The sequence below is a fragment of the Nyctereutes procyonoides genome, unplaced genomic scaffold (assembly GCF_905146905.1).
Source record: "Nyctereutes procyonoides isolate TBG_1078 unplaced genomic scaffold, NYPRO_anot_genome, whole genome shotgun sequence".
Classification (NCBI taxonomy): domain Eukaryota; kingdom Metazoa; phylum Chordata; class Mammalia; order Carnivora; family Canidae; genus Nyctereutes; species Nyctereutes procyonoides.
The window spans coordinates 60,113,334-60,126,563 of NW_026575146.1; the positions used below are offsets into that span (position 1 = coordinate 60,113,334).

Below are 13,230 nucleotides of genomic sequence, written 5' to 3' on the forward strand. Positions count from 1 at the left end.
AAATAGTCATTTTTGTACTTTGTCATGTCTTGCAGGAAAAGTAACCCCAATCATCATTCCATTTATTGATTTTTTTTTTTTTACTTCTTTCTTCATCCTCCAAAGAAGTTAAAAACCAGGGGCTCATAAGAATATGATGATGCTTGAGGTCGCTCTGGGGTGGGGAGCACACCCTGAATCCCTCCTCTTAACCCACCTTCAGCTGTAAAACTACTTCTTCAGGTCCCTGAGGTATACAAAACAGAATCAGGTTCAGATTTCTAAGAAATGAGACATGCCCTGCAGTATTCCTACAGAGGAGCAGATGGGTCAGGTGTCCAGAGCAGGCTTCTACCCTAAACTAGGAACTAAAGTTTTCTCAAGACTATGGTTGTGTAAAACAGCCCCCACCTTTCAAGTTCATTAAATATGGAGTCTGAAAAAAACTTCAGCTTCTGTTATTAAATGGAAAAAAAAGTATAAAATTAGCTTAAAGGGGAAGCTATCTTGGGAGGTAATGCAAATGATTTGTTTTGTGTTTCTGGAGATGTGCCAGGTACTGACTCTTATTGATGCTTGATTGCAAATAAAATACACAATTTCCCTAAGAACTTTCAAGAAGGCTCCATCATTACTCAAACCAGCTGCTTTAATCTGTTTAAAGAAACTGCATTTATGAATTTTGTGTGCCCTGGCCAAATTCATTACCCTTTAATTTAGTCAGGGGGCCCAAATGAATGGGAAAACCTGCTTTGTTTTGGATTTGTCTGCCTAATTATATAGTTGTGGAAACTTTTCAATTTTCTCCTTTGTCTTATAACTTAAGGAGTTTAGTGCTAGGTTGAAGCTTAATTAGCAACCCCTGATTTCAAGCTATATTACAAAGGTATAGTCATCAAAACAGTATGGTATTGGCAGAAAAACAGACACATAGCTCACATAGCTCAATCAAACAGAATAAAGAGCTCAGAAATAAATACACACACACACACACACACACACACACACCCCACACGAATTTTCCTAGGCATAAAGCTGAGATGACTTTTCAGTCTATCTATCTCATTTTGGATGTACTATATACATGCCAGTGGATATATGGTCATATCTGTAGAGTTGTTCATACAGGCTTTCAAAACACAGAGATATGAACTGGAATCCCAACCTCATGAGCTACCACTCTTTGACCTTGGGCAAGTTGTATCACTTCTATAAGCCTGAGTTTCACTACCCGTAAGATAGGCATAGTAACTCTACCTTGCAAAGTTGGGGAACATTAAATGAGATGATGATATAAAGATGACCCCAATGTCTTGCTCATTGTGTTTAATAAATGTTAACTATTACTCTACTTCCCAGTAACAGCCCAAATGCAGACTAGTGTCATAACTCTGATTCTCAGACATTAATGTGCACATGAGCTATCTCAACTTGTGGAAATTTGCAGTCTGCTTCTCTAGGTCTAAGGCAGGGCCTGACATTCTAAAGCCCTATTTTGCTCTCAGGTGAAGCTGAGGATGCTTTGAAAGGCAGGATAATAAAAGATGTTTGTGTATGCAGGTGTTTTATCTAATCAATAGTTCTCAATACTCTGCACATTAGAAGCCTCCAAGGAGGTTAAAAAAAAATTTAATGCTGGCCTCAAAAAAGAATTAGAATTTATATTTAAAGGATCCAAGGTGGGGCCTGGTATTTTTTTTAAAAAAGCCTTCCAAAGATGGCCAAAGTTGAGGTGTTCTGATTAATGATTCTGATGTGCATCCAAGCTTGAGAAAAAAACCTTCACGCAGTTGTTTGCAAGAGTGTTTTTATTTCCTCTGTAATTTGCAGTAAGTAAGAATAATTTAGGATCTTAAAAGCATATTGCATTCCCTGAACTCGTTTTTCTGGAGTAATCAAGCTCACAGCTTGGCATGTCTTAGAAGATTTAATTGAGGCAAAAATTACACCAAATAACAATCCTCTAGTTATTCTGAGCTACTCAGATATTTGATTCATGTTTGCTAATTGCTCTTTCCTCTTATGAATATTAGATAAAAAATATCACCTGCCTAAGAGGTAACACACTTTAAGCCTACAACCCCTGTACACATATTCTCACAAAGGAGAAAAGCAAGCAGAAAATGGATTTTTGTCAAAGGCCCAGAGCATAAAGAGGGAAGTTCTGCTGTCTGCTAGGGGGAGTTCCAGAGGAAGTTACAGACTCTCTCTCTCATGAGAAGCCTAAGTGTGGTAAATAAATTTGCTAGATAAATTCAATAGAGGCAACACCCAAAGTCCTCTGACATTTGTTATATCTCAGCCTCAGCAACTGAAGTTCCTTGCAAGTCCCATTTTTCTTCCCTGTTTCCTGCTGTATCATGTATACTAATAATACAAAAAATAGAAGAAGAGCAAAAGTGAATTCCTGAACCAGACACATAGATGACGATTACTATGTATTTGATGAATAAGTAAGTAAATATTCCCCTTTAGGCCAGAGTGGATTTGGTAGCAGGTAGCTCTGTCTTGGTTAAAAGGGGGATTTAATAACTCAAACTTTGTAGATGATCCCTATCAGAAGGGGATCTACCCTCAAGAAGGTCCTATCCTGGAGACCCAGAGTGAGAGTTATTACAAGTGGATGTCATGAAATGGAATCATGCAGGAAATTTGGAAGCACAAATCTCTTTTCACATGCATCATCCCACAATCTTCTCAACCTGTCTAAGCAAATGCAAGTGTGATCAGCAGTGTTTTACAAAGAAGCACTCATAGTATAGACCTGTCCCCACTCCATCCTGCACAAAGGAATTCTGGACAGAAGTGAACTCTTTTCTGTACTAGAGATTTGTTAGAAAGACACACTAATGTTCTAGTGATGGTTAAAACAGGGATTACAGGGCAGCCCCGGTGGCGCAGCGGTTTAGCGCCACCTGCAACCCAGGGCATGATCTGGAGACCCTGGATGGAGTCCCACGTCAGGCTCTCTGCATGCATGGAGCCTGCTTCTCCCTCTGCCTGTGTCTCTGCCTCTCTCTCTCTCTCTCTCTCTCTCTCTGCATCTCTATGAGTAAATAAATAAAATCTTAAAAAAAAAAAACAGGGATTACAGGCAAAACCCAAAAACTTGCTGGTTGTTCTTGATAAATCTCAACAAGTTGGGCATAACTATCAAGTGTACTGTGTGATGATTAAGAATGCTAGTTTGTGCAACATGGGCAAGTTGCAGTTTGATGAGTGGGAAGTATGTTAGGTTCATGCTTTCTTCTCTCTCTTTCTGCCGTTTGCCAAACTCTTAACTAGAACTTATATGTACTAGGCACTAAAGATACTAAAAGTCAATCTGGTCACTGCCTTCAAAGTCTCACAGGATTGTAGGAGGAGAAACTCAAGTCAGAAGAGAATTGCGATGTGAATCATTCAAGCAACAGGAAACCCAAAATTTACTTATACTGTAAAATCTATTGCCCAGGTGGCACCTGGGTGGCTCAGTCAGTTAAGCATCTGCCTTTGGCTCAGGTCAGGATCCCAGGTCCTGGGATTGAGTCCTGCCCTGCATGAGCTCTCTGCTCAGCAGGGAGTCTGCTTCTCCTTTCCCTCTGTTGCCTCCACCCAGCAACCCCAACTTGTGTTCTCTCTCAAGTTCCCTCTCTCAAATAAATTCTTTTTAAAAATCTATTGCTCAGGACGATCATGGAATGGGATATCTTGGTTAATAAAATATCATGGTTAATAAAGAAAGGCCAGGTGTTGCGTATACAGACCACTTTCCCCAGAATTATAACAGGGTACAAAAGAAAGGAACCAATGTTTGCTGAGCACCTACCACCTGCCAAAATAAGGCACTTCACACATACCATTTTGTCTAAGTTTCACCACAATACTTAGAGGCAGATATTAACCTTGCACCTTTATACATAAAGAAGCAGAGACTCACAGAGCTAAATGATACATTCAAGATCAAAGGGCTCATAATCATGATCCAGTTGATCTATCACTAAACCCTGTGCTCTTACCATATCACTTTTTATGATGGTAGAAACTCCTTGAATAGTATATGCTTAGAAGTTATCCACAAATATTTGTTGAATGGATGTTTGGACCAATTAAATGAATGAATGAATGAATGAATGAATGAAGTAAGCTCTCCTGAATATAATTTGATCTAATCTTTTGTCATGATTCAGAAATTAGTTTAAGATCTTGCTGCACCTTGGTCATAATGAATATCCATTCCTTAATGATAGAGGCGGCCTGATTTTGTACAGTTTCTCACAGTGTATTTATGCACCTTTATTAGTTTTACTTTGCTCTACCACTCTTCATGCCATTGTTTTTATAAATTCTTTAAAATCAACTCAACTTTTATTCTTTGAACAAAATAGTATACCCCTATGATAAATGGAAAACCCATATCACTGTTACTAGAAATAGAAGATATAGCAAAAATAAATGTGATGAAAGCAGTATTATTAAATTCTACCCAGATATATACAGTATCTGCCTGAGAGCTTTCTGTTTTATTATAAGGAGAAACAGCCATTGTTTGGAGGTGTGAGAGCCTAATTGCAAGTTATATGTTACTTGGAGGATTGAAACAGAATTGAAGAGGAAATAAATTCCTCTCTGAATAATTCAGTTCCCTCAGGCCTTAATTCTACTCTCTATAAAATTATTTTGCATGTTTCATATGTGCCTCATGTTTTGGGAAATACTGTTGCAGTGGAAACTATAGATTTTTAAATCAAACATTTAACTGACTCTGAATTTTAACTTTACTAACCATATGTCCTGGCATGAACCTCTTTGAGCCAATTTCCTCAACTGTAAAACAGTAATAATAATACATATTTCATGGTTGTATTTTCAGGATTAAGTGATGTAGTTATAAAGAGTAGGCCTAGCACAGGGTGGCAGGCAATGAGGAGGACACTTGATGGGATGAGCACTGGGTGTTATATGTTGGCAAATTGAATTTAAATTTTAAAAAAATGAAAAAAAAAAAGAGGATAAACACTTAAAAAAAAAGAGCCTAGCACAGTACCTGGAGTATAATAGGTATGCACTAAATCTTAGTTCTATTCTTCCCTTATCCTAATTGACAGAAAAGAAGAAGCTTGTCCAGTGGGTTTGTATTATGCAGTGGTTAAGGGCACTTGGAGCTTAGCAATACCTAGGTCTGATCCTGGCTACTTTTCTGTGCCTCAGTTTCCTTTTCTAAAAAGAAGATGGCTCTGCTTTGATGACTTTCTGGGAAGACTGAATGAGACGGTGTGTTGGCAGAAGACTAACACATTGTAAGAGCTCAACAAATGGTAATTCTTATTACTACCACTCATGAGAGGAGGTAGTATTTGACAGGGATGATATAATTTGATCCATATGGAGAAAATGAGCCTGGATAATAGGAAGCAGGATGGCAATGGGCTGCACTGGTGGGGTGTGTTGAGAGGAGAGAAGTATCTCAAAACAGCACATCAGGAGTTCCACGGTTGCCCGGACAGACCAGGATGCAGGAGGGAAAGGAGCCTGAAGGAGTGCCCAGCTGATGGCAGGTGTCCCCTGGGCCACAGGGATGGGATGGGCCTCCTCAGCTCCCACTCTGTACAGAACTGAGATGTAAAGGCAGACAGTGGGAGAATTTCTTGTGTTTTGTTCAGCTCTATTCACAGTGACGGTCCCTAAGGAACTGTACACAGTAGACTCTGGCAGCAATGTGACCCTGGAATGTCACTTTGACACTGGAGATCCCATGGAACTCAGAGACTTAAAGGCCAGTTTGCAGAAGATGGAAAACAATACATCCTTGCACAGTGAGAGAGCCACCTTGCTGGGGGAGCAGCTGCCCCTGGGGAAGGCCTTATTCCACATCCCTCAAGTCCAAGTGGCGGATGCAGGGCAGTATCGCTGCCTCATCCTCTATGGAGTCGCCTGGGACTACAAATATCTGACTCTGAAAGTCAAAGGTGAGTTGTTTCAAGGACTGGAATCTGTGGAGGCATTAGTGCAAGCAAAAACCCAGAGGATGGGGCAGCCCTGGTGGCGCAGGGGTTTAGTGCCGCCTGCAGCCTGGGGTGTGATCCTGGAGATCCAGGATTGAGTCCTGCTTCTCCTTCTGCCTGTGTCTGCCTCTCTCTCTCTGTGTCTCTCATGAATAAACAAATAAGAACTTTAAAAAAAACAAAAAAAAACAAAAAAACCCGGGAGGATGGTTACAGGGAAACAGGGCTATCTTAGAGAAAAACAGAAGCATCTTCCCAGAGAGATTTTTTTAGCATCTGAATATAAAGCAATTGATGTGAAAGGAAAATAGGGTCAGGAGTTGCAGGAATGTATGGATCTAGAGGGAAGGCAGGAAATGGGTCACTGAAAGACAAGAGGGTGCCAAAGAGAAGTTTTGCCTTGCTCAAGGTTCTCCCAAGGATCAACACTGACTCAATCACTCAGCTCCTCTTTAAACCATGGTTTGCCGATCATTAATGGATTAAAGTATCAATTTAGTGAGTAGCAACTGGGTGAGTGTCTTTTTCCAAATGAATAGACATGATCAGAAGGTGTCACATAGTAGGGGTGAGTGTCAGTTTGTGAAACTCCTGTTTCAGAGGAGTGCATGTTTGTGTGTGTGTGTGTTGGATTGTGATGTAAAATATTATTTTTCTCACTCTGGGTCATAGTCTAAAAAGTTTGGAAAACACTGCTCTAGTCCAAGCTTTCCATATTGCAAATGAAGCAGCCGGAGCCCAGAAAAGGGAAGGCGGGAGCTGGGGGAGTCCAGGTAAGTCAATAGCTGTCCTCATTCCTCTGGGTTAAGGGCTTTCCTCACCACAACACAAGCCAAGAACCTAAATCTGAAGAGAATCTTCAAGTTTGTGTTTGTTTTGCAAAAAGGCCATTTTGGGAAAGACCTGCAAGTTTATATAAGACTTTGCCAGCTGTGTTTTTCAGCCTGCTCTGACTGTTCTGGGTTTTCTCTGTCTCCTCCCAGTCCCACTCGTGAAGACTCAGAGGATCTGTTCTGTCTTCTGGAAAGTCCATAGACTTTGGTCCCCAAAGACCATTGGTTGACCTTGGCAGCAATGTTGTGACTTTGTGATCTGACACAAAAGAAGGATAAACCAAGAGGGTGAGACATGAGGGTGAATGGTGTTTTCACCTATGACCTTGGGCAGGTTATGTCACCTTTACAACCTGACATTTTTCTTATTTGTAAAAGGCTAGCCACAGTAGCACCTACCACAGAGGATTATTGTAAAAGTTAGAAGAGCTAATGAACATAAAGAACTGAGCATGATTCTTGGCAGGTGGTGAGTGTCCGGAGAGCTGGTTCAAAGACTTCCTCTCACCTCAAGACTCAATGAATCATCAAGAGAGTCATTAGCCTGGATGTAATTGCCTTCTGTCTTAATTGCATTTCCTCCATCCAGAACTGGGATGCACTCCAGAACTTTGAAGTTAGTCTGATTTCAATTAATGGGAGGAAAGTGGGCTCTCCATTCTCATGATCCCTTAATGTATTCAGTATCTGCACCCCTAATTCACTGCCTCCATGTTTGTTAACCTCTGTTTGCATCTAGCTGTATGCATCTAGGGTCTCTGGGCAACTCAGGGGCCCATCCTGCCACTCTCTCTCCAGCCGAGGGCTGCCCTTCATTCCTAGGAAGCCACTCTGCCAGCTTCATCAACTGGAGCAGAGATGGCTCAAGTGTGGAATCGGTTTATTCTTTAAATCATACTTACTTATTCTTTAAATCCTCGATGGCTTTCCAACTACAGCATATGAGGATCACAAGACTTTCTGAGAGGTTGCAGGGGCACAGGCAGTTTTAGGAAATGAGTTTCTGATTCTTCATCTTCCCCATGTATTCTTTTCCCAAAATGAGTGTGCCTGAGAATAAGCCTTCCAGGCAAGGCTCTAGGGGTTCCCCTAACACACTTCCTCTTTTATCATTGTCTTCTTCCACTTCATAAAAAAGGGTGCCTCTCACCCATCATGAATGTGGCACATTGCTTGGAGTGTAGAAAACTTCCATAGTGCTAAGCAGAAGAGCGATTAGAAATATTGATACCTTATCAAACTGTAATGACTAACAAATCATCCTGCAAGATAGGTGATGCCAAATTCTGTTTTCAACAAAGTTGAAGGAGGCCCTAGTAACATTTAAGAGCTGATGGTAAAATATAAAATAGGTTTCTTTTTTTGCTGTATAAATTATAAGGCTTTTAAGAATGCAATGACATCATTATAACAAGACTGCTTCCACTGGCACTAGTTTATACGAGTAAGTTTCCTTAGCCCTTCTTGCTGTAAAAGTGGAAAAATTGAAACAGAATCGAAGCTGATCTTGTATCATTCCAACCACAGCCACATGCATCCTCAGATTATGAACAAATCAAAAAAGAGAGCCCCATCCATCCTCTTAAGGGATACAGTTCCAGAAAATTTTATCTTTTAAGTTTAATCATTATCAATATTCATAATATTTTACATTTTGATTTTACATGTGCTGATAATAGAGATTAGATTTCAGTGCAGAAGGAAACTTTGAACACTTGAAGCTTTGTGATCATGAGTGAAACAATCCCAGTAAGCTAAACGTATTTTGTTGTTGCAAAGAAACATAAGGATAAGCAATAAAAGAGCTTTCTAACATGTTGAGTTAGGATAAAATCCTATAGAAAAAGTGGAATGGGAACTGAGGCTCATGGAATGGTACGGTGTGAAACAGAGCATAAAGCTCTGACCATTACGGGATGATTTTTATATGTATTTTTCCATGGATGGTGGTGTGTATAAAAGATACCTCCTTTGATACCCAGACAGCATTAGGTACATATGTAGGAGCAAAATCATTGTTTTACTTAAAATATAAATGTTTATAAAGCACTAAACATTATATATTTTTCCAATATAGACACTTAGGAAAAATTTTAAGAACCAACCTAATAAATATGTGAGAGGATGTATACTGTGTCACCACCTTTTAGGAGGAATGCAAGCAAAACCAGGAAAAGTTCAAGACCATCACCTAAGAGAATTTTACCCTGATCAGGGGGTCTCAGGAGGAAGCATGGGGCATCTGGCTCCTCAGTTAGGATTTGCTTCAGTGAAACAGGACTGGAGAAAGGATGTGCTTTTTCCTTAAAATGCCTGCTTGATGACATGAACTTGAAAGTAGGTTTATAGCACCATCTTTGATATCTGGGTGGCAGTTCATATTAAATACAGGGGAAAGAGGACTAATTTTTCAAAAGCACAGGAAAAGCAATACTAGGTAGAATGGCTAGAAAGTCTAGAAGACTTGGGTTTTTTTTTTTTTTTAAGATTTTATCTATTTATTCATGAGAGAGACAGAGAGAGAGGAAGAGACACAGGCAGCGGGAGAAGCAGGTTCCCTGTGGGGAGCCCTACGCGGGACTCGATCCCAGGATCGAGGGATCATGGGATCCTGAACTGAAGGCAGGTGCTCAACCACTGAGCCACCCAGGCGCCCTAAGACTCAGGTTTTTGGCAGGCAGCTTGCAAGTACCCAACTCTGAGTGACCTGTCAGAGGGAGGGTAGGGAGCGTGGCTGAAGAGAAGAGTCCCGGGGCCCTGGAGAGGCCAGGAAGCCCAGCGCCTAAGCCCACAGGCTGACCTCTGGCCCCCGCAAAGGATCCCAGACAGACACAGAACGGGTCCTGAGAACAGAAGGGCCAAACCCACCTGAAGGTACTGGCAGGACATGAGGAGGGGGATGGGAGAGCGCCAATCCACTCCTCCCTCTGATTGGACTGAGGCTCACAGAAGCATTTCAAAGCAAAGAAGAGGCCCCGGCTATATGGGAGTCCGAAGGAGGACTTAGAACAGAGCTAGGAGGCAAAAGGTTTCCATTTTCTCTCACAATGGCCTTCACCCTGAGGAAGAGAAGACAAAGGACATGGAGAAGGAACAGCCCAAGGGAAACACTGCAGCTTTGGGAGGACACGGAACAGCTGGGCTCTGGACCTAGAGAAAACATTGGCCTAACGCACTTCTGGGGCTAAATCTCTCCCTTCCCTCCTTTGGGGAAACAGAAGGTCATAAGGAAAGCTGGAGTTAAGACAATTATGTTCTGAATTCTGCAATGGAAGAAGCTCCTGAATGTCCTACCTGTCTAACCCGAGGTTCCTCCCATCTAACGGATGAATTGGGAGCAAGCCTAAAAGACTTCCTCCAGCGAGGACTAGAAACCCACCTACATTCTGGAAGACCAAGGCATGTAAAGCTACATTTTTTCACCTTCGTTGCCATCATTCTGATGATAAAGCAGATGATACTACCAGCAGCTTATCTCTATTTCAGAGATGCTAGAGTTGCCAGTGGCCTAGGGATCCCACAGTCAGAGAAGACCAGGAAAACTGAAAGGGTTCCAACCAGCAGAAATTTAAATCCAAAACTGGCATGTCTTTTAATAGAACAGCTGAGTAGTTGGCTGGGGAAAATGAAGGCAAATCAGCAATTAGCAATAAGGAGAAGCTGCTGCCTGCACTGGACTGGAGGGAGTGGGAGAAGGCGGGGGAATGGAGCTCAGGGCCTATGACAGATACTAGCCGCACAACGGGCCCATCCAGGGGTAGCAGGAGCAAGGAGGAGCTGTGGGTGCTGCTGGAGAGCCCATCTCAGCACAAGCATGGGGGAACATACCCTAAATTCTCCCTTCTGTTGGCCCTCCAGACTTCCCACCGTGCCTCCTGTTGGCTGTCAGGAGCCTGGGAGATAAGGTCTACAGGAGTCAGCCTGCATGCAGGACAGAGCAGAAAAGAAAACTCAAAGGCTGGATCTGAGGGTAGACAAGCCCAGGACCCACACAGCGTACATCCTGTGCACAACCTGCTAAAATGCAAGCTGAATGGTAGTGTAGCTGACTAGAACTGTAACAGACTAGACGACTAGTAGTCATTGAGTCAGGGCTAACAAAGGGTGATTGATGGTCTTGGGTCAACAGGAGACACAGTCTCCAGGTGCCAACAGGGCTGTTATTTGTTTAATAAAAGTAATCTCATGACCTTAGACTACATTCAAACCCTGCGTCGGCCTAAAATGTGCTCATAGGAAGTACTCAGCCACACTCTACTTCCTGCTGCTTAGGTAAAATCTGGAATACAGGTCATGTTCTATTAACAAACAAAGTGAATCCAAAGACTGATATATGCAGGACTTCTGGGTGGCTCAGCGGTTGAGTGTCTGCCTTCAGTTCAGGTCATGATCCTGGGACCCTGGGATCAAGTCCCGCATCAGGCTCCCTATTGGGAGCCTGCTTCTCCCTCTGCCTATGTCTTTGCCTCTCTCTCTGTGTCTCCCAAGAATAAATAAATAATATCTTTAAAAAAAAAAAAAGACTGGTATATGGAATTGGGTCTAAAAATTGTCCTGTAAGATACGGTTGAAGGAAGTAGACATATTTTACGCAGAAGGAAAAGACTATATGGAGCTTGCCAATTATCTTCAAATACCCAAAGGATCATATGAAACAGCTAATAATGATTGCTAATGTTAATTGAGTTTTTACTATATTCTAGGCATCTCATTCAATCATCCTAACATCTCTGTTAAGGCCAAGTATGACACTTGTCTTTTTTTTTTAAAGATATTATTTATTTATTCATGAGAGACATAGAGAGGCAGAGACATAGGCAGAGGGAGAAGCAGGCTCCTCGAAGAGAGTCGGTGTGGGACTCAATCTCAGGACCCTGGGATCACAACCTGAACCGAAGGCAGACGCTCAACCTCTGAGCCACCCAGGTGTCCCCATACTTGTTTTATAAATGAAAAACCTGAGGACTTGACGTATCATGCAATCAGCTCTTGGCTCAAGTTTTAGTCAAACCACGTTCATAACTACTATACTGCTCTAATGTTGTCATACTAAATCAGACAATTACTAATGGGTTGGAGCTTCCAAGAGGCAAAGTTTGACTTGGCAGAAAGATGATCTTTCCAGTAAAGTTTAACTTTCTTATTGTCTAATTATGGTAATGGCTGCTCCTGGAAGTAGGAGCTTCCATTTATCAATGTATTTAGCCAAAATCTGGTTATCTAGCGGCTTACCAATATCAGAAAAGAAGTATTATTAAAGATAAAAAGGGACATTTCATAATGATAAAGAAGTGAATATGGCAGGGAAACATAATGATCCTAAATGTGCATACATCTAACAACATAACTTCAAAACATATAAACAAAAATTGACACACCTAAAGGAGAAATAGATCCACAATCATATCTGGAGATTTCAGCTCATCTCTATTATAATGGATAAAGTAAGCAAAAATATAGAAGAATTGTGTAAACACCACCATCTTGGTCTAATTGACATATATTAAACACAACATATATTAAACATAAACCCAACAACTGCAGAATAGGAAGTTGGACTAGTTTGAATTATAAGATCACTTTTACATCTGAAATTCTAAAACTTACTCATCTATTCCTAAGAATATCCCCCTTGGTGTCCAGCTTCCCCATTGTGTGTGGCTAATAATGATGTATTATCACCCACTTCCCAAATCGCATAAGGCTATGGAGGTATCTTTAATATTGGATACATGCAGGCTATGAGCTCCCATCCCTTCCCCAAGTCTTAATGGTTCTTTTCGTTGAACATCTCTCTCATTCCTCATTTATATATCCCAAATTACAGCTTCGGCCTCCCTCCTGATTCCAGGCCCTCCTACCTCTGAAATCACCTCCAACTTGTCTCCCGAGATCAGCCTCTTATTGTGAACTACCCTGTAGGAATGGGCCAAACCTTCATATGCAACACATTGTTCCTAAGCAGCCATTTATTCTCCTCCATCCCCCCACCCCCACCCCAAGACCCTAGAGTTTACAGGAACAATCTACTCTATGGATAAAGGATTTTAAGAAGACACCAAACTAAGGGAAAATAAGTGTAGATAAATAACATTAAATGAGAAATAGGCAAGTCCTCAAAATGCATGCTTCAGACACTGTTGAATTGCTAGAGGTTGATCAAAATTGGCTTCAAGGAGACTGGTAAGTCTAACCAGTTCAAATCCTCACTAGGTTGCTTCAAAATCTGATTCTCTTTATCTTCCACTAGTTCCGTGTACCCCTAAGTCCTCAGGAAAACATATCCCCCTTCCTGTGTCTTTTGCTCCATCCCCAAGCTTTTTGCAGTTACATCGACAATCATCCCTTATGATGATTCCAATACAGAATTCAGAATAATGTAGCCATGAAGGGCATGAGCTGGAGTCCCCCTCCTCACCCCAGATTCCAGCTAT

At 41.5% G+C, this 13,230-nt stretch overlaps 1 protein-coding gene across 1 annotated transcript in view; it reads left to right on the forward strand.

Moving 5' to 3' along the window:
* Nucleotides 1–13,230, forward strand: part of PDCD1LG2 (programmed cell death 1 ligand 2) — a 60,159-nt gene that overhangs the window by 19,324 nt on the left and 27,605 nt on the right. The window contains exon 3 of the mRNA XM_055309439.1: nt 5,622–5,927. Within this exon, the coding sequence (XP_055165414.1) occupies nt 5,622–5,927 (306 nt within the window). The remainder of the gene's footprint in view (nt 1–5,621; nt 5,928–13,230) is intronic.